At 36.8% G+C, this 22,923-nt stretch overlaps 1 protein-coding gene across 3 annotated transcripts in view; it reads right to left on the reverse strand.

Annotated features, from left to right (window-relative positions):
- The window catches only part of TENM1 (teneurin transmembrane protein 1), a 557,972-nt gene that overhangs the window by 162,463 nt on the left and 372,586 nt on the right, over window positions 1-22,923 (reverse strand). For all 3 annotated transcript variants that reach the window (XM_059911842.1, XM_059911841.1, XM_059911840.1), the window contains exons 12-15: window positions 16,593-16,778; window positions 14,995-15,018; window positions 12,997-13,143; window positions 1,767-1,983 (exon numbers count right to left, since the gene is read on the reverse strand). In XM_059911842.1, coding sequence (XP_059767825.1) covers window positions 1,767-1,983; window positions 12,997-13,143; window positions 14,995-15,018; window positions 16,593-16,778 — 574 coding nt within the window. The remainder of the gene's footprint in view (window positions 1-1,766; window positions 1,984-12,996; window positions 13,144-14,994; window positions 15,019-16,592; window positions 16,779-22,923) is intronic.

Consider the following 22,923-nt stretch of genomic DNA (forward strand, 5'->3'; position numbering starts at 1 on the left):
GGAGAAGGGCATTAAGTACCACAAGTAATAGGCTTGTTCACTCTGTGAGTGGCTGGCAACGCTGCTGAAGCCTGAAGCTGAACCGCAGGGGCTGGACTTTCTCTTCACTTTTCTGAGTTTATTGCTCAAACGCCCTCCTCTGGATCACAATGACTTGGTTCCTGTCCCTCTCAGGTCCTGACTTTCTCCCTTTACTTGAGTTCAGTGAGTCATTTAATACATATCTCCGTGTCATGGCGGTGGTTATTTCATTTACCTCTTCTTTTTTTTCTTTTGGACTGACTTTTCCTTAAGCATGAAGAATGCTTTTTGTTTCCTTTGTTCCTCTGGTGTGCAATAAGTAAGTCTTCACTATCTCAAGAATTACTTTGACTACAGCCATTTGAAATTACCCCAGAGTTGTTATTGAGCTGGGGGAAATACTTCAAAATGGGGATGACTGAGTCTCTTGGGAGAAGCCAAACTTTGACTAGATCCCCTGGCAGAAAAGGCCTTTCTTGTGATGCACTGGCAGTTGGTTTGGGGTTCTGTCAAAGATTTAAAAGGTTAGAACTGCACGTAATAAACATAATGAGAAAGTTTTAAGTTTCAATAACAGTTCTAGTGTACAGTCTGTGAGAAGGATGCTGAGTGTTTTAAATTTCCACGCACATCATTTTTTTCCCCTTTCCTAGTGTGTATAGGTCAAGATTGAGTTGTAATTTTCTTAGATTATCACTCATATCAATATAAACTCTTGACCGAGTTTTCCTTGGGGCCTGATAACACCCACCAGGATGCAACTGAGTGGGTGGGATGTAAACAGGAGCTCCTGGACAAATATTTCCCAAGTTGTTTTTTTTTTTTAATTTCTGTTTGTAATAGTCTAGAAGCTAGTGAAATATGAGAAACAGAGTGAAGGGAAGAGTTTATATTCCATGCTTTGGGGAATATTTTTCTCTTTTTTCCTTTGGTCCTTGTTGTGTCTGAAGTGAACCTGCAGCTGCCACAGCCATCTTCCTACCAACCTAAGAATGAAGCTTATGCTGAAGATGGTAGAATAGAGAAATGGAAAGGACCTGGGGCCTAGATGATGTTACTGAACCCTTAGGTCAGCCAACCCCCAAACCCCCCAACTGCTGGACTTTCTATTCTGAGAGATAAACATCCTTATAGTTTAATAACAATATTTAAACATGTTGAATTGTGGCATGAACAAGGCATGAACATTTTTAAGAGATCAGAAATGTTGACTTCAGTGACTTACTTATACCTAGTGCTAATGACTAAAATAAATCATTGCTGAAGATGCAGCTGAGAAGAACAATGAGCAAACTCATGTTATTACACTTCAAACAAGTAAGTTAGTGTTTTAAAATTTCTTCATCTAATGGGTTGGAGTTCGGTCTCAGGTCTTTAGTGACAATTCACGCATTTGAGCTTCCCTAGAAGACAGATTTTCACAAGTCTTGCATTTCACATTGGGACATCAGACTCACCCAACTCTTTCATATGGAAACATTTTACACCATGGAATAAAACTTAAAATTTGGCTTTTGAAATTCAAGAATTTTTCAAGGGATCAATCCAGAAGCTGAACAATAAATTTGTAAATTATACTTCTGTTTTTGTCATTAAAAGCCCCATTTATACTTTACTACGAATAATACACATCATGTGTTGTGTGTGTGTGTGTGTGTGTGTGTTTGTGTGTGTGTATCTTCCTTTCACGGTTAAGGAAAAACATGACCACTGTTCATTAAGGAATAAAATAAATACATATATACCTGCTGTCAAATGAGATCTCTGGAGGAATGACATGAGTACTGTCCTTGCCAATGAGGAATTTGATTCGATCATAGAAGAGTCTTGAAGTGTGCTGAGAGAAGAGCGGTTGGCTTTGCTGAATGAGGTCAAGAGGATCTGGTGAGCCTTGGCAGAGAGGACTTACATAACAGTTGCTTTGTTGACAACAATCGGGGTCCACACAGTCAGTCAAACCATCTGAAAAGAAATTTTTGAAATTTAGTGTCAAGAGAAACAACATAGTTAATAACATGCACGAATGGAGAAATATCTAGAATATAGCCAAAGGTAACGGTCCACATTTTGAGTTTAGAATCTATTAAATTCACATGTCTCTCATGAATTACCACCCACTCTGAATTTACATGGCACATCAGTGAAATTCAAACTATTTTGTTCATAAATCTTTCCTGAATCCTCCAGCAGTACTACATTGTTTAGCATTTGAAGAGAGTATTCTGTTAGTTATCACTCTTTTGAAGTTTCTTTCTTCCTCAGCAAGACCATTCCTCCGGGATTGCAACTATTTCTTATAATTTTTTTGAATTTCTCACATCATGTACATTTATGAACACATAATTAACAAATGCTTGCCAACCTGAATTTGTATTTTTAAAAAATTCTCCCAATATACTTGTCTATTCCTAATTCCCACAATAGAAGCTGGTATTCTGATGGTGACAAAGTGTCTAAAGCAGGGCAGTGATTTTCAAACGTGTAGTCAATTACCTGGGGAGTTTATAAAATTTGTATATTCTTGAGTCCCGCCTATCGAAGCAGAATTTCTTCAGAGTCCAGGATTATGCCATATTTAATCTGAGTGATTCTGAAGCATACTAAATTTTCAGAACCACTTTTTTAGGAATCTGTAGAAGTGACTAGAGCTTACTTGTTCCTAACTGCAGTTATTTGAAGCAAATACTAAGAAATTTTCAGTATATAGTGATGAATGGCTCTCTTTCATTTCCTAGGCCTTCACCATTTACCCCAGACTCCTGAATCCATGGTTGTTCCAACAAATAAATCACATAAAAGCTTCATTCTTTGGTAGAGGAATGATGTGGGACACAGGGGTTACAGGAGGAGGGGAGACTGTTGAGAACCTGATATAGTTGTCCCTCGGTATCCGAGGGTGATTGGTCCCAGGACCCCCGCGGATACCCAAATCTGAAGATGCTCAAGTCCCTTATATAAAATGGCACAGTATTTGCACATAACCTATGCATATCCTCCCGTATACTTTAAATCATCTCTAGATTACTTATAGTACCTAATACAATGTAAATACCATGTACATAGTTGTAAATACAATGTAAATGCTATGTAAATAGTTATGAGGCATGCGCTAAATTAAAATTTTGCTTTTAGGAACTTTCTGGAATTCTTTTTTTTCCAAATATTTTTCATCCGTGGTTGGTTGGATCCAAGGATGCAGAACCTGAGGATACGAAGGGCTGACTGTAGGTGCACAACACTGTGTCAGGTGCTTGGGGAAGGAAAGAGGTAAAAAGAACCCCTTCCCTGTTTTTAGGAGCTCAGAACTTAGTAGGAGGAATAGGTGCATAAAACAGCTGACTCTTAAACCTGCAATAAGTGTTATAAGAATTACGTGCAAAGAGAAGGGGTTGGAGTGATTATTTGAGCATATGGACACTTCATTCCGCACCCAATAAGCAAAAAAAATTAAAGCACTTCCATGGTCCTTAAAGCAGACCAGTAGCTCTAATTGTTTAACAAGGGGAAATATAAAGATGCTCATCTTCTTGGCTTGCAGTGGAATAGGGAGGTTCAGATGGATCACCTGCTCCTTAAGGCTGATGATGAAAGTTACTGGCACCGGTTTCATGCAGCTCTTTTGCTCGCTCTCTCTCCTTTACATGGCTGCCCCTGTTGAGCTGGAGGGGGAAGTACCACAGCTGGGGGCAATGAAAGTCAGGAACACCAAGAGAGCAGGCGTTTGGAACGGTAGCCCTAGGGCACCCTGGAAATATTCTTCCCCACATGAGGTCCTTTCAAATTCCCTGTACCATAGACACTACTTTGATTTAAAATGCAGTTTGCTGCTTTCTGGCCTACCCTGTTTGTTCAGTGTATTTTTGCCCCTGATTTTTACTTCTCTGTATACATATTTCTTTTTCACTGATGAATAACTTTTGTGTGGATTAGTTTCACTAAGAAGTTCCCTTCTGCTCCCCTTTCTCCCCTCATTCAGCAAATTATATTAACAGATTTTCTACAGATTTTAGATGCCACTATCACCTCTCTCTCCAATACATTGTTCTCAGCCTCCTATTAGCACATTATCTCTTTACTATGCCAATTAAACATCTGGATGCGCTGGAAAGCTGGCAAAAATATCAATCTGATTAAAACAGTTTTCTGATGTCTGGAATTGATGCACAATATACTAAACAATGAAAAACTGCTTTTCAGATGGGCAGTCACCTTTATCTTTCAATTGGCAGCAAATGCAGTAGTAATAATCAGATTGGGCATTCACAGGTTTCGACCTGTCAACCACACAATTCTAACTTATTTTTGAAAAGAAATAGATTTTAAATAAATAGTAATGCCCAAACGATCTTCAAAACTGGATTCTAAAACTAAACACAGAGCCAATTCAAAATTGGGACTCACATTCTCATCTAGTTATGTGCTATAAATTCCAAGTTAATGTTTCATATTCACTAATTGCCTATTATACAGGGCTGACCCTCTAAGACCTCTGTTTTCTGAGAACAGCAAGACTTCTGTTGAATCTAGAAAGGCTGCAGGCAAGCAGACCAATAATGGTATGCAACCCCTGAATTATAATTCATAGGTAAGCCCAGTACATGGGCAAAGATCTACTTACCAATTATCACATTGGATAACACTCCATACAGTATGTCTAGACTGTTACAAAGAAGTGCAAATGATATCACACTGCTTGTGTGGGTTTCTTTTTTTCTTTTTCTTTTTTTTTTTTTTTTTTGGCTGTTAATGGTTCTTTTATCGCCCTGAATTGGAAGCTGTGGCACCCTTGACAGCCAGGCTCAAGGTGTCAGATATGGACATATCAAATGTTAGCTTATTTTACTTTTAGGGCCTGTTCCCTTTAAAGGAATAAAAATAAAAGCTAGCAAAATAAAAGGGAGGTTAAATTGTCTTGAAGGACTAAACAGGGCATTCACTGATCTTAGCTTTGACAGCCAGTTAGGGACTATGCCAGCTGGCTCAGTTGGGGTTGATGAAGGTCAAGGACACTGGTTTCTTCTGTACATGATCAAGTCATTCACTATTAAACTTTTACCTACTAGATGTATCCCCTTGGTTGAAAGCAGGATTGGACAAGGGAATATGAACGATATAGGGAAAACCCACGTTTTCCTAATCCTTAAAATGAATTTACAAATATATATCCTCTTAGGGACAGCACCCATATTATCGCCTTGATAAAAATGGACAGCTAGTTCCATGGCAGGCTATCCAAAAGGATTTGGCAACATGTATAGATTAGTTAATATTTGTCAGGTATGGCACTAGGTACTTCCGCATGTAGTATTTTAACTAAATCCTTGTGACAACCCTGTTAGGTAGACATTCTCATCTCCATTTTACAAATAAAGGAAGGGAAGCTGAATGTGGTTGGAAGAAATATGGGAGTCATATTAACACCCAGTGCTCTGACTACAAATCACACGTCCGACATCACCATCCAAGGTGTATGACTAGTACTACTGACCTAGGCTGTAAGACCTCCAAGTGCCTGACCAATGTAGTATTTAGAACACATGAAGTGGTTAAGGTGAAAGAATCAGACGACTTTGATTCTAATCTTGACTTTGCCACTTACAATGTACACGATCCTGGACAAATCAGTGCAACTCCTGGATTCTCAGTTTCCTCATCTACTAGATGGGATGAGTAGAATTGCTGTAAGGATCACATGCTATCATAATCATATCAGCGTAGTGCTTAGTGTTTAGTAGCTAGCACTCTCGATAAATGTTAGCTCTTGCCATTAACCAAATTATAGACTGTACAGACTACAAGGAGTCTAGGGATAGAGTCCTAGGGGTAGATGCCAATGGTCTGCAGTGGCAGCTTAAAATGTTCAGACTCACTTCTGTTTAAGTTGCCTTATCACTGGCCAGAGGGCAGTTAACTTTTCTGTAGCATATTCAGTTCGTTAGAATGTGTTCATTTTGTGAACTCTGCTTGGTTAGGTGGTCAGATAGGCAGGAATCTATGTGGCTCTAAACAGACACTAATGCTACAGTAAATCTTTATTCATTGAATTTCACAAATTCAGAATTTGTTATCATTTGGACAGGGGCTGGACTGAAGCTTAACCTTTTCAGCATCGATAGAATAGAGCATCTACCAAGCAAATTAATAGTGAAAAAGAAATTGAAGGGCTGATCATTCCAGTGATTCAGCTGAACAAAATCTTCTCGGGCATTTTAGAAACCTACAAACAATGGACTCATTACAAATCATTCATAAATTTTTACTAAAGCAGGCCCTCTACTAGGCACTCCTGGTAGCTTAGTTGTTGCCATTATATGCATTGAAGGTAATATGACTGTATTTCCTTTGGAAATAGTCTCTAATTCATCTTTTTTCATTTATTCAGGCTGACTTTCACCCTAGTATTTTGCTGTATTGGTAAAAAGAAAGTGGGAGAAGTTCAAGTGCACTTAGTACTGGAACTGCCCAAATCATTGTTATTGCTATAACCTATACATTTACTTTTTCTGCATCAGGAAAGTAAATTGTTTATATGCCACTAATGTTCATGTCCTTCCCACCTGCCATCAATGGCTTCCCAAATTGCTCAGAATAAAAGCCTGTGTCCTGACAAAGACCTACTTCCTCACAGTCTGGTTCTTTACCATCTCTCTCTTACCTCTCTGACCTTACCTCCCATTACCGTATCCCACAACCCCCTTCCCCACTGTCCCTATGCCTGGAATCTTCTTTTCTCCAATGTCAATATGGCTCACCCCTCACCTCCTTTAAGTCTTTACTCAAATGCCACCTTCTCAGTAAGGCTTTCTCTGACCACATTATTTAAAATGCCACCTCTGTCGCACACTCCCTATCCTTTTTTAACCTGCTTTAAAAAAAATTTCTCCATAACACTTACCATCTTCTATCAGACTATTTAAAAATTTTTTTAGTTTATTGTCTGCCTCTCAAAACTAGAATATAAGATCCATGGAACACGGATTTAGTCTTTTTTATTCATTGCTATTTCCTCAATGACTAGAATAGTGCCTGACCCCAAGTAAGCTTTCAATAAATATTTATTGAATGAATAAATGGATATCCTAAAAGTCCTATTTTTAGGACATTTATAAATACACCTAGAGATTAATAAATGTTCAATTAATGCATCAAAATATGTTAAGTTACAAATAGATTCTTCATTGATACCACACCTTTATCACACACTTTATATTACTGTATTTCAAACATTTTCATTCATTTTCACCACTACAAAGTAGGAAGATGTCAAGTATTACTAGTTTTAGTCGATAAATAATGTGACAGATCCAGTTATAGAGGGGTTAACTGAGTTATAGAGTTTAGATGTTCCAACTTCCACTCATATCTGGAATCACTTGGCAGTTTAGGCTCTCATAACTAAGTGATGATCTTCTAATAAATGGCTTCCTTGGAAATGAGGGGGGTATGGTCAGAAGAGAATAATTAGGAATATGCTTTCTGTTGCCAGGTCTTTTTTCCCAGCCAAATCTTAAAAGTAAATGCGGAGAGGGGCCCTTAAACAGAGCAAATGTTACCAATTCATTGCTCCTTCTATTTCATTTTCCTATTTATTAAACCCTGCAGCATGCTGGTGACATTCAAAACATGAGGCTTATTGATCCATGAGCTTATATGTGTTCATAATTCACCCATGGTGCTGATTTCTAGATCTAGAAACACTGCATCATAAAACAGGCTTGCAAATAGCTATTGTTCTTAATGAATGGTGACTTGTTATGAAGAGTGATTCCTGGAAGATCATTCTCTTTTAGGCAATTAACTTATTGATTTTACCAATGAATATGAATATAGACCACCGGAAGAGTTTATATCAGAGAAGCTTGGACAAACATGTGACAAATACTTAAAAGATCAGGGGGAAAAAGACTGTTTCGATTAAACACTCTTATTGTACATCTTTTTAACCTCCGTGACAATCGTTCCACAGTATCAGAAGTCACCTTCCTTCCTCTATGACTTGAGGGACTAAAATGTAATCTTTGATAGCTGAAGATCTTTAAAAATTTACAATGTTCTGTATAATCTGGCCAGTGCCTACCTTTATATTCTCATCTCCCACCAATCTCTCCCTGACTCATTGTATTCCAGCCACAATGACTTACCTTTCACTTTCTAGAAGAGTCTAGTATATTTCCACCTCAGGGCATTTGTACATGCTGTTTCCCTGGCCTGGAACATTCTTCCCCTGACTCATGTGAGGCCTCCCTTGCCACATAGACTTGGTTAGGTCCTGCTATACATGTTTATAGCACTCTAAAAACTTTATAGCACTCTAAACAATTGTAAATATATAGTTATTTGTGTGGTTTCTTGTTTAATACCTAAACCATAAGCTCCATGAAGGCAGAAACTTGTTTGACATTTTCTCCTCAGTGTCAAGCACAATACTCGGCACAAAGTAGTAATGAATGAATGGAAAATTGGGTGCCCAATCTGAAATGTTTGGCTGAAAGGTAAATAAATCTTTGAGTCAAACATTTGGATCAGCGCTATCCAAAAGAACTTTCTCCATTGATAGGAATGCTCTAGATGTGCACCAACACAGTGGTCGCTAGCCTCATGTGACTGTTGAGCACTTGAGATGTGGCTAGTGCAACTGAGAAATGGAATTTTTAATGTTATTTAAATTGTATTTAAATAGTCATATGTGGCTAGTGGCTACCATATCAGACAATGCAGGTTTTGGTATCTCCAAATAGATGTCGGATGGTCTATAAACTTAGCCAAAGAATACAAAGAAGTTAGAAACTTTTATGAAGTCCAACTTATAATTTTTTTCCTATTGTGGTTTCTTTCCTAGCTTTTATGTTTAAGAAGTCCCTTCCAATCTTGAGATCTACCACCTATATTTTCTTCTAATTGTGTTTGAGTTTTCTTTTGCCTTCAACTCATTAATCAGCTGGAGTGTTTTTATTTATTTTATTCTTTTGGAATATGGTATGAATTGAAAATCTAAGTTTTTTTTTTTTCCTTAATAGTTGTCTCAGCACCACCTATTTCATAATGTTTCTTTTCCCCACTGATTTTTGATGCTGGTTTTATAATATCCTAAATATTTGTACCGCGGTGTGTTCCTGAGCTTTTATTCGGTTGTACTGATCTGTCTATGCTTACATCAGTACCATTTTGTTTTAATTATCATAGTTTTAAAATATTATTTTAACATCTGATAGTTCTAGCTTGCTCTCACTATTCTTTGTTTTAGCTATTCTGATTCAGTTAATATAATGTCTAAACTTTTTTTCTCATGTCAATTTATATGTGCATGTAATGTATGGTGATTATATTTTTCAAACCCTAAATCAGGACACGTGATGAACACATGAAAATGTGGTCACCATAAGGTTAAGTCTCCTCTTCCAAGCACAAGGTTGTGTCCATGGTATGTGCTTGTTGACTAAAGGGATACATGAGGTCAAGACATTTGATAGATTTGTGATTTCTATAGTAAATAGTTCTTAAATATACAATGTAAAAGACAGTTTTCAATTTTTTTGTATGTTAAGAAAAAAACCCAAGGGTTATTTGTTCTTAGTTCTGTTTTTATTATTCAAGGAGCTCTTAGGTAGTTCCTAGACCTATGTCACCCACATATTCAATGAGCCCAATTAGTTACTAAGAGTCACAATGCATTGAATCAGAGTGTAACTAAAGTCAAAGCTTCAGGAAGTAGCAGTAATACTAATGAGTATTCAAAGCTGATTAGAATGCAAAAAAAAAAAAAATCCTGCCATTCTTTAAGTATCAGCAATGATATGGAGTAATCAGGAAGCAGCTGCTTGAAGCAACTGCTTGAAAGTGATTTTCTTTTTTTTTGACTGGGAAGATTTCTTAAGAATTAACATTTAAAAAATTAGGACCACTTTTTTTTCCCCCAAAAGGTTCAATTGGCACTTTCTGATTTAGTTAAAACTCACACACATACATGCACAAACAAGTATGCAAATATTAATCATTAGGCATATACAATCATTCTGGATGGCTGGAAATGAATCCAGCCATTCTGGATAGCTGGAAAGCTGAGACCACCAAATGAAGGGCATTTAATATATTCTTAGGGATGTTACTTAAACAGTATAAAAATGGATTTATTGTCCAAAATCTTAGTCATGAGGCCTTCAGAGGTTATTTAATCCATCTTTCCATGTCAAAGTAGAACTAAACATTTATTTGTCATCAGTATCATCTTAATCCTACCAAAGGAAAAAATGGTAATTGAATATCTCTAGGAGCCTCCCCCTGCTACTCCCTAAAGAGACAATCATAAAAATACACTAAACTCACATCAGGGTCTTTGATTTTTGATTCCCACATAGATACACAGTTTTAAAGGAATGTTCATAGGTCAATACACATTCAGCAACATCTTCTATACCTTTTGTATCTATATATACCACAGATATTGAAAACTGATAATCCATTATTTCATTAATATTTAATTGATCCATTCCTTAAACATTTTTGGCTCCCTTGAGGTGACCTTGAGGCCACAGAAAATGCTTGATAATTATTCAATTATTTTTATCAAGCTGTACTTTATTAAGCAGGAAGCTTATTTTAGCTCAACCCTGAGTCAGAAATTATACTTGGGACTTCCCTGGTGGTACAGTGGTTAAGAATCCGCCTGCCAATGCAGGGGACACGGGTTCGAGCCCCGGTGCAGGAAGATCCCACATGCCAAGGAGCAACCAAGCCCGTGCGCCACAACTACTGAGTCTGTGCTCTAGAGCCTGCGAGCCACAACTACTGAAGCCCGCGTGCCTAGAGCCCGTGCTCCGCAACAAAGAGTAGCCCCTGCTCACTGCAACTAGAGAAAGCCTGTGTGCAGCAACAAAGACCCAACGCAGCCAAAAACAAATAAATACAGAAAGAAAGAAATTATACTTGCATAGGTTGTTAATGTATTTTCTGAGCATAACATTTTAATCAATATATCAATTGAGAAATCTCCATTACTGCCTCCAATCTTTTTTGGAATGAAGCAGACCACCTAGGTTTACACCCTGGCTCTATCGTTTACTTTCTATATGATCTTGAGCAATTTATTTAACTTCTCGGTGCCTCAGTTTCCTAATTTGTAAAGTAGTGTTAATAGTAGTTTCTACCTCATGAGGATTAAGTGAAGTTATTCACATAAAGGACTCAGCACAGTGCCTTGTACATAGTAAACCCTGAATACAAGTGAGCTAATATTATTAGTAATTATACTGGGCATCAAACTATGGACTCTGGGTCATACTTAACACGTAACAAGGAAACAATATAGACAGGATATAATTTAGTGCTTGATTGTATGATGCATATGATAAACACCATGGTAGATTGGGGTGGTGGATGTCAGAGGTATCATGGGAGATATGGCTTGAGTTGGGACTTAAATGATGAACTGAGAATGATGGGTGTAGAAGATGAGTCTTGAAAAAAACAAAAAAAGAAAATGAGTCTTGGCGGACCACAGAAGTCAAGTAAATGGTTGATTAGTGTACCATTTAATTGAAAATCTCACTCTGGCCTCCCCAACAAAAATTTCAATTTAGATAGGAAGTAAACAGTCTCTTCAGAAAATGGTCTGTTGTCCTAAATTTAGTGTGTGTGTGTGTGTGTGTGTGTGTTTGTGTGCACGTGTGCACATGTGCGTTGATTGGTGTAGTTTATCATCCTTTAAGTAGTGCACATGAATTATCTTGTTTAATTCTTATAACAACCCTATTAGACAGTTATTATTATTACGAGCCCCATTTGGAAGGTAAGGAAATTGAAGCACAGAGATAGCAAGAAACTTTTCCCAAACCCTACAGCCAGAAGTACATAGCAGAGCTAATATTTGACCCCAGAAATTCTAACTTCAAAGCCCTGTGCTCTTAATCAGAAAGTTGCTTCTACTTAAAATTCATAAGGTCTTATAACTTTTAAAGGTAAACTGTTAGCCAGAACAATAAAAGAAGACACTTTTACACCTAATTTGGTGCTTAAACAATGACTGCTATCTTATTGTTTTAAGCCCCATTTGGATTCAAATGACAAGGTATATAATTGTCTAAGCACAAATAGAAACCTTGAGGAGTCAAATTTAACAACGTACTTCATTTTAAGTTAATATACAGAAATTAGAAATAAAAATTTTTGTCAATTTCATGTTTTCTTGAGTAGAAAGTAAGAGGAAAGTGAGGATTTGTTGTTTTAGGCTCATTCAGAGGTGATTTGGCTGTTTTGAGGCCTGACTGTACAATGTATTAGATGCCTTTGTTTGCTTGATTAAAACAGAAGTGGTTACCCTGAGGCCTTGGAGCCACATATGGTTTTCTAAAACATGTGCAGCTCTTGAATTAAATGTAAAATATTCTACTGTGAATTGTCATGATGCCGTGTCCTTTGAAAGATGTAAAGTGGTACTAAAAGGTAAAGACACAAGAGGGAGCTCTAAATAACTAAGAACAAAGAAAACTACCTCACGACGTGTGTAGTGCAAGCTACACTAGCATCTGACAGTTTAGACAGTAGTACGTTGATTTAATTTAGTAGAATAAATGCCACAGATATGGGAGGCAGCATGGTTGTAACAATTAAGAAAACAGAAACTGAAGTCATATAGCCCTGAATTGGAACCTTGGTTCTGTTACTTTCTAGCTGTGTGATCCTGGAAAAGTCACTTACCATCCCCACTCCAAGCATTAGTTTTCCCATTTGTGAACAGGGAAAATTGTACCTATACCTGATAGCATTATTGTGAGAATTAAATGAGATATAATACATGGAAAGAGTTTGGAGTATTGCCTGGTTACTGTAAATATTCAATAAACTGAGACTTACAAAATAGTATGACTTTATACTGTTTATACCGAGGATTCCTAATTTTCACTCTTGGCCAGATTGGTCATCACTGTGCTAGAGGCTGGGCTATTCCTTTCTTTCATGAACATTTAATAAATGACTCACCTCCATCATTGTCCAAGTTATCTCCACAAAGCATTTCCATGACAACATTGCAGCCTGTCCCACTCCAACCCACCTGACACACACAGTGCCAACCATTTTGATCCAGGGTACATCGCCCATTTCCAAAGCAGAGCCCCGGGCAGCCATCTGAAAAGACAGCAGCGAGTAACAAATTCAGAGACATCAGAATGGGATTGGCCAACAATGATGTATCTGCCTAGAGGGAAAAATCGAATCATCTGGGCTCCATTCAGATGAGGTGTTGAATAAATGGAAGAGGAGCTTGCATGCTTATACCACCTTCCCAGGGAACTTGTTATCCCTTACTCTGCTGTGCTTTTCCTTAGAGAGCCAATTAAACATTATTAATGCTAAACCCAATTCCCAACCTCTGATTCAGACAGGATAAAAACTATGATGGGGACAAGACATGTTTTCTGTTTCTTTTCGAAAAAGGTATCTCCTCATCTCAATCAAAACTGGATGGATGATATTGTATCTAGTTATGGCCAAAAAGTTGGGAAAAGACAGCAGTTTCTATGAAGAGATACTTCTCCTAACTACTGCTACTCTGGGCTGATTTTTCCCTTGTGAGATGTTGCTTCAGGACTTAGGTATGTTGGTATACAGTTCAGACCATACCATTAATTGCCCACATGGTGCCTTAGAAATGTGCTGCAGTTGCTTTACATCTATTCAGCTTTTCTCTTCAAGATTATTATTGATCTGAAAGCTAAGGATTGATTTTTTTACTTATCTGGTATCTCTCTCAGAAACTAGTATAATAGTATACCTGTAGTAAGTGCTCAACAAATGTTTATGGAATTAATGCACACCAAATTTAGACTTTCAGAATTCTAGAGAATAACTGGATAAATATAGTCAAGAGGAAATTATAATGCTTAAATGACTTCTATCCATTGATAACCCTAACCACAGACACTAACGATGGTCTCTATTTAGACTTTTAATTTCTCAGGGATGACCTACTCTTTCTACCAGTGGTTCAGAAATAGGCTATTCCAAAGGGCAACTCTGCATGTCCCAAGTGCTCAGTGGGCAGATGAACAGAGAGAGCAATAATGGCATATAGCTTCTGGAAATTTCCCCAGTAGCAACGCAGGACCAGATCTGGATTTTACAGGAGAGAGTCCAATCAATATTCTTTCCATTTTCTGTCTTTGAAAGAAAATTCCAGAAGTATAAAAAGCAAAAGAATTTTTTTTTTAAATCTGTAGAAGTAATCCAGTGTTTCTTGCAAATGGTTTTCCTAGCAACTCTCAACAGACCAGAAGAAGAAAAGACTTTAAAATAAAATGACAGATGGCTGTTAGAAAATATGAAAAGATTATATATATATTCCTCACCCACATGTATAAGATTAAGAAAGAAATTTATCTAGTTCCATTCTCATGCACATACAGTGGATAAAGAGAAATTAGGGATAATTTGAGTAGGACATTTTCAACCTTCTCAGGCTGAGGTAATGAAAGGCACCAGGAAATCTGACAGAAAAACCCTTGCAGTCTCTATCGAATGCAGATCCCTGGTGGGGATGGATGATGAGGTACTAACAGGGGAATAATTCTTCTGCCCTTGTAAGGATACTCTACACGGACTTAAAGCTATATTGTTATGTTAGAGAAAAAGTTCAGCTGTCTACCTAAACCTAGTTCATTTAATAATTACCTCTCTGTCATATAAACAGACACACACACACACACACACCCCGCGACATCAAGACAAAGAAAAATAATTCTTAAAACTGCTTATCAGTCTATTAAACTCTATGGCAAAAAATGAATCTTTGGTATTGGGAAAGCAAATTACTTTTAAGTCTATTACAGCATGAACCTGACAATATTGCACTTAAGTAAGACTGCCAACATTAAAAACAACAACAAACACCACCCAAACCCCACCAACACTTCCTTTCCCACATGCATATTTTCGGTTTAAAATATTTTTCTGTTATAAAACTAGAGAGAACGGGCTTACCTCGGACAGCATCTAAGTAGTGAGCTAAAAAGGGGGGAAAACAGTGATTGAATGAATTTCTGGGAGACCAAAGCTATACAACAAGTACTAATGGTTTACCATCTGTTGCCTGGGAGAACAGCAAACTGTGAATTCTGAAATGCCTGCAGCTCAGAAGTTGGTACACTGGCCTGTGTAGTTTGTGAATAATATTTTCTGTGGGAAAGATATTAATGGCTTTTCTGCAAGAAACTCTATTAGGCTTCCTAAAAAAGTGTCATATTTCATTAGAAGTATAAGAACTGCATTTTTACATTTCAGTAATAACTCATGAAAGAGTGCTAGTTTGAACTTCTTATTAGTAATATCTTTAGAAGGGAGTTCTGGAGTAACCACCTTTGGTAATCATGACAATATTTAAATCCTCCTATGTGAAGGCAATAAACTTACTCTAGTGCAGGAATGTAATTACTTAAGCTGCATCTGAATCTCACCCCTCACCACCTATTTAATGAATCTTAAGTATTTTCCACAGTCACAGAACAAGACTGACTGTAGTTGAGTAGTAATGCAGTTTATTAAAATTATATGTTATATATATTATATATATTATACATTACTTTGGCAGGTTCCAACCATTATAACAAAAATCACCTAAAAATGAAAGCTGTAGTACAGTCTAGAGGGGAAAAAAAGCCCATAAACAATGAATTGTGTATCCAGAGGCCCACGCTTGCTTTTGCACTGTATGAATTTTCTGTGTGCTCATAGAATGACACTGGAACATTCTGTGACCCACTTTCCTTAGCTGAACAATGGTAATCATATTTGTCCCTCTGTATACATACAGGGAACCTTCGTGGCAGATACATGTGTGTGTCAAGGGCTTTGATATTTTTCTCAGAAAAAAGTATTTTATAAATGAAACTTTCATTATTATTAGTGTTTTTTATGGTGTGAAGACCACGTGATAGATTAATTATTACATAGACTTTCTCACACCCACAGGTGTTCTCCCAGGAAGCAGCCTGAAAATTAGTGAAATTGGTGACAAGGGATGAGAGAGGGTGGATGTCTTGGTACAAACTCTCTATACTACCCAATAAACAATTCAACACAGATGTTCTATTGATGGCAGGTCAGGAGTGTCTTCCTTATACACATTAAAGACAGCCCTTAATGATACTGAATGGCCCCTGATAAAGTAGTCCCATTTAATGAAATTGCCTCTAAGTGCTTTCAACCAAAACAACCTATACTTTTCAAAAGGAAAAATGGCCAGTGAATGTTACCTTTACAACAAAAGCACTTTTCTTATTAACTAATGACACTATATTCTAATGTATCATCTTTCATTTGACTAACTCAAAGCACTTGAAAGCAGAAAATATAAAGAATACTGAAGTAATGAGAAAGGAAAAGACACAGAAATAAGTAAGATATTATCAACAAAACAGGAAACCTCCCAGTTAAGGAAACTTTCAAACTTATGGCCAGCCCTCCTACTTCTTCCCTCTTCCCACCTCAAATTCTACAAACAGCTTGGTGATTGACTTGCTAGACTGCTTTACTTCTTCAATTAATCCAATTTACTTTGTTCAAAGTATGGTGGTACTTACCAATTGTGCAGTGGTCGCCCTCCCATCCAGGGCTACACTCACATTTTCCATCTTTGCATTGGCCATGCTCAGCACAATGAGAATGACAGGAGCGTTCTTCACATGTTGGTCCTACCCAACCTTCTTCGCATTGGCAAATTCCCCTTGAGCAGACTCCATGGCTACCACACTCCATGGTACAGAGCTCTGTGGGGAATTCAAAGAAGATGTATTTACATAATTTATTACAACCAGAGTCTACTCTTTCAAAAACACATTAGAATTACCAAAATCTCAGTCTATACCTGTATTTAAAATATATAAACAAAATGTCACAAAGCCCTCTAGCATTTGAGTGAATGTACAAGGAACTCTGTTAAAAAAGGTAGTTATATCTCTATGTATAAAATAAACTCTAAATCATATTGCTTTTGAGCAGTCCACAAAATGATAAGACCATTCAAGGCTTGGAAATGAAGTCAGTGCCAAACAAATGTCAAGCGGTTTTCACTAAACATTCATTAAGATTACAGATAATGTTGTAGGGATTTTGTGATGCTACAAGGAAATCACTGGGGAAAACACACAGTGCCCTAACTTCATTCGGGTTTTACAATCAGAAAGATGATAGCTTTCTAATAAAATTCATAATATACAAGAGGTAAAGCTGCCAGTGACAGTAATCAACTGCTTTCTCTGATCATACTAACAATATTTGCATTTATTTTAAGGATTTAAAGTGACTCTTGGTTGATTAAAACACACAGTCTTCTTATCTCAAAATGCCATTCAATATTTAGCCAATATAATCAAGGTGTATTATTAGCTCTGCCCAGTTTCTCTCTTCTGTATCCTTGACATTTTTTTGAGAAACACTGAATATTAATAAAATCATGACAGTAGAAAACCAAAATAAAAGTTTGGCTAGCTTGTTTCTTCATCAAATTCCCTTGCTGGAGGAGCAGAAGGGAGATAAAAGCCTATCGAGAGAATGCAATAGGTTTTGGGTACAATTGGCCACATATCCTTGAATGAAAAAGAAGGTGTTCTGGAAGCCAAGTTGTCTATCTTTCATAGTCTCAAATTCTGAAACTGGTTTTATATATTGATAGATATTGACATATGATGATATAAGTATTACCCTATATTACATGTAACAAAGCTCTTCATATGTAACAAAGGTTTCTACTCTATAGATAGCAGAGTTATTTTTCAGTAGGTGAGAATATTCTTCTGATAAAGCCATGATTATGAATTTTATTACTATCTGGATCAATATACTCACTAATTCATTCACAAGTATTCTTTGAGGGTCAAGATATCATAGAAAGAGTAAATGGTTTGGAATAAGAATTCCTCTGCATAAAAGCTGCGTATCCTTAGGCAAATTACTAACATGCTTTCTTAATCTCTGCTTGTGTAACTACACAATGAAAGAAATAATATTTACACCTGACAGGGTCATTGGGCAGTTTGAGATATATTTTGGAGGTAGAACCAATATGAATTCCTTAAGAGGGGATACAGGAAATGAAGGAAAGTGAAAAATAAAAGTTTTGGCTTAAACAAATGGGTGGGTAATGCTGCCACTAACAAAATGGAAAAGGATAAAGGAAGAATAAGATGGAAGATCAAACAGATTAACACTGAGATAACGTATAGATAGCCAAATGAAGATGTCAATTAAGCAGTAAGATATATGAATTTGACAGGCCAGGGCTAGAGATATGAAATTGGCAACCATTAGCATATAGGTGGTATTTAGCATTTAAGTTTGAGACCAGATGATATCCCCTCAGGAATGAGCCCTGAGGTGTTCCGTGATTTAAAGATAAGGTAGAAAAAGAGGAACCATCAAAGGAGACTGAGAAGGAGAGGGCAGTGAGTGATAGGAGGAAATCTAATAGATTGTGGTATAGGTAAAGCCAAGAGGACACTTTTTCAAGAAGGGGGTAGTTATCATAGGGACAGAGTAAAGGGCCAAAGTAGGTGATTAAATAGTTAATCCCACTAGGGGATTATAAGTAAAGAAAAAAGTATAGGAGACCCCTGTAAGTTAATGATCACTCAAGAAAGCAGATTTGCTTAACCACAAAACCAAGCAGGCTTGCTTAGCAACAAAACCAGGTTACAGAAACATGAGACATGCCCCCAAACAATAAAACAATGGTGGCATGAGACCCACATCCTACCCAGTGAGCTCAGTAAGTTAATGATTACTAGGACACGCTCCTCTGCGCGCACTAAAAACAAAAATATAAGGAAAAGGTGACATTATACTAAAAGCTGAAATGATTTAACATATTTTAGTATATGTTACTGCCTTTTTGCTCATTTCCATTGCACCATGACAGTCCCAGCTTGACCATGTAGGGACAAGAAAACTCCCCCACCCGACGTGGAGGAGGAACTGAGGACAATGGAATTTTGATGTCTATTCAAGAATGAGGAAGAAGGTGGTTTTCTCCCCCTCCCCACTTTTCCTTTGATTATAAAACTGTAGCCCACTAAGTTCTTGGGGTGTGGCACCCTCTCGCCCACCTGCTTGTAAGCCTCACAAATGTCCTATTCTAATAAATCACTTCTTATCTATCACTTTGCCTCTTGCTGAATTCTTTCTGCGTTGAGACATAAAGAACTGGAGCTCCTTGGAGCCCCTGAAGTGCCACCTAATGGTTTCAGTTACATAAAAAATATTGCTCAGAGGTCAAGTGAGACATGGGCAGAGAAGTACCCATTAGATTTACCACATGGAAATTGTTGGTAACTTTAGGAAGAGCTGTATTGATAAAGTGGTAGTTGTAAAGCCAGATTGCACTGGGTGGAAGAGTGAATAGAAAACTGTGTGTGGGATCACCAGGTTGTGAGAAAAGTCTAGGACCCAGACAACACCAAAAAGGGGGGACTTAGCCTAATAAATGGTAGCTCAAGTAGGTTAATCTTGAATTAGCACCAACACTCTATATCTTGATTCTGAATCTATGATTGATAATCTGGATTTTAAAATTCAGTTCTTATAGTGAATTTGATATTGTAATTATGCTCCCCTTAATGGCCTCCCTTAAGACACTAAAAGCTGAACTGAAAGGGCCTTTCTAAGATTAGAAAGCTAAATTGGTCAAAGCCAATCAAGCCAGAGCTGACTGAAACAATGAGAGGCAAACATTTTGCCTATATTGCTTTATACAACTATAAATTTTAGACATAGGAGTACATCATTCTGATGATTTCCTGAAAAGTAGTAGGACTAGATGAAATAGTATTCACCTAGAATTTATTCACTGTTCAGAACTAGATGAACAGTATTGGCAAAATGGCAGACTAGGCTATCTTTAAACCACCTTGATATAAACCCTTAGAAATGCTGAATATAATGTAATAATTTTTTAAATTGCATGTCTTAGCTCACAAGAAAGAGAAATTCTCAAACGCTGGAAGCAAAGAGGATGCTAACAGTCAAAGACGTAAGCATATAAGTCAACCCTCTGGCAGCATAGAGGGGTTATTATACCCAGTAATGACCAGGGCTTGGGTATCTGTGTCCACAAAGGGAAAAGAGATGAGGTCTTTGGTCCATTTAAGATGGGGAGTTGTACGAAAACTCCTGCAGAAAGCAAGGACAACCCCTGAAAAGCTGCAATCTCAATGAGATGGGGACTAATAAACTATCCACTAGCCCAGAGAGATGGCAAAGAAGCATTGACTATATAATAGTAACAACAACAACATCAACAACAATAACAATTGGGGGGTTAGAAAACAGTAGTGAAATAAAATATTACCTTATCATAATACGTGCAATGGAGTGCCCTGTGTTCAATATTTCTAAAGCCTTGTATTTTTCAGGAGTTAGGTAAGAGATACTTTGTCAAGTATGCATATAAAAATGTAAAGGTGGAGCTCTGTTTCTAGTGATTGTGACCTAAGTAATCTTTACTATTCTCTTCTGATGAGAACTAGAAAATCTAGACAAAATATATTTTAAAATTTGTTGGATGTTACTACTAGAATTCACAAAAGGGTAAAGAATTGCTGGGCCAAGTTCCAGGAGAAAACGAAAACCCAGAGAGGTGTCTGATATTTTTGGATGCTTCTTTTCTAGAAGTGTCTGTCAATTCTGGTAGATGCAGCTGGAAGGCTCAAAGGTTGGGTAAAGCTTTTGTCAGTCTCATGGGGACAGAAAAAATACTTGACTGGATAATGGCTAGGAAATTTCCAATACTGAAGAAAACACCAAGCCAAATATTGAAGCAAAACTGAAGGAGCAAAAAAGAGAAGGCAGATTCACAATTATAGTCAGAGACTTTTATGATCCCCTTTCTCATTAACTAACTGACAGAACAAGCAGACGACTTAGAAAGAATATGGAATATTTGACCAACATGATTAACAAATTTGATCCAATTGATACATACAGAACACTGCATTAAATAACTACAACATACACAGAAATTCCAAGTGCACATAGAACATTTACAAATATTGACCACATGCTAGGCTATAAAGCAAGTCTCAATGTATTTCTAAGTATTGAAATTATATATAGCATGTTTTCTACCTACTATGGAATTAAACTTGAAATCAGTAACAAAAGATAATTATAAAATCCATATAATTTGGAAATTAAGAAATAGACTTCTGAATGTACTACAGAACAGAGAAGAAATCATCATGGAAATAGGAAAATATTTTGAAATGAATGAAAATGAAGGTACCACATATCAAATTTTGTGTAATATAACTCAGTCCCTATGTATAGGAAAACTTATAAGGTAGAAAGGACAACCACCTGGAAAACAATGACCCAAGCATCCAATTTTAAAAAATTAGAAAAAGAAGAGCAAAGTAAACTCCAAGAGGGTATAAGGAAGAAAATAATAAGAGCTGAGATTAATTAAATAAGAACAAACATATGATAGAAAGGATCAACAAAGCCAAAACTTGATGATTTGCATAGACTAATAAAACTGATAAATCCCTGATGGGGACTGACCAAGAAGAAAATACTGAAGACCCAAATAATTAATATCGGGAATGAAAAAGATGACATTGTTGCAGATCTTTCAGACATAAAACATCATAAGAGGATATCACAAACAACTTTTTGTCAATACATTTAAAACTTTCAGTGGAATGAAAAAATCTCTAGAAAAATACAGCTTACAATAATAAACACAAGAAAAACAGGAAACTGAATAGTTTCTATAAAAAACCTTAATAAACAATGAAAAATATTCCCTCGCCCACAAACAATTACAGCCTCAGATGACTTCATTTGTAAATATACCAAACTTTTAAGGAAGGAAAATTGCCAATCTTGAATAAACTTTTCCAAAGAATAGAAAAAGAGAAAACACTTCACAGATATGCTTTATGAGTCCAGCATAACCTTGATGTAAAATTCTGACAAGTATATTATAAGAAAAAATACAGGCCAATCTCACTCATAAATATGGATGCAAAAACTCTAAACAAAATATTAACACAGTAAAACTGGTATTACACAACAGGAAATTGTATAATGACCAATTTGTGCTTATTCTAGAAATGCAAGATTGCATTAAAACTTGAAAATCAATCATTGTAATTCATCATATATATGGAATAAAAGAGAAAACTCATATGATCATCTCCACAGATATATAATGAGTATTTGATAAAATACTAAACATTCATTTGTGATAAAAACTCATAGCAAATTAAGACCAAAAGGAACTTTAACTGATAAAGATTAGCTGCAAAAACCCCAGAGCAAACATTATTTAGTACTGAGATGTTGAAATCTTTTCTTCTATTACTGAGACTGAGAAAAGATGCCTATGATCATCACTTCTATACAACATAATTCTAGAGGTCCTAGCCAGTGCAATAACGCAAGAAAAAGAAAAAAAGTATAAAAATTGAAAAGCAATAAATAAAATAATCATATGGTAGTTCTATTTTTAGTTTTTTAAGGGACCTCTATACTGTTCTCCATAGTGGCTGTATCAATTTATATTCCCACCAACAGTGCAAGAGCGTTCCCTTTTCTCCACACCCTGTCCAGCATTTATTGTTAGTGGATTTTTTAAAAAATTTATTTATTTTATTTATCTATTTTTGGCTGTGTTGGGTCTTTGTTGCTGCTCGTGGGCTTTCTCTAGTTGTGGTGAGTGGGGGCTACTCTTCGTTGTGGTGCACGGGCTTCTAACTGCAGTGGCTTCTCTTGTTGTGGAGCACAGGCTCTAGGCACACAGGCTTCAGTAGTTGTGGCATGCGGGCTCAGTAGTTGTGGCTCACGGGCTCTAGAGCACAGGCTCAGTAGTTGTGGCGCATGGGCTTAGTTGCTCCGTGGCATGTGGATCTTCCTGGA

The sequence above is a fragment of the Balaenoptera ricei genome, chromosome X, assembly GCF_028023285.1.
Source record: "Balaenoptera ricei isolate mBalRic1 chromosome X, mBalRic1.hap2, whole genome shotgun sequence".
Classification (NCBI taxonomy): Eukaryota; Metazoa; Chordata; class Mammalia; order Artiodactyla; family Balaenopteridae; genus Balaenoptera; species Balaenoptera ricei.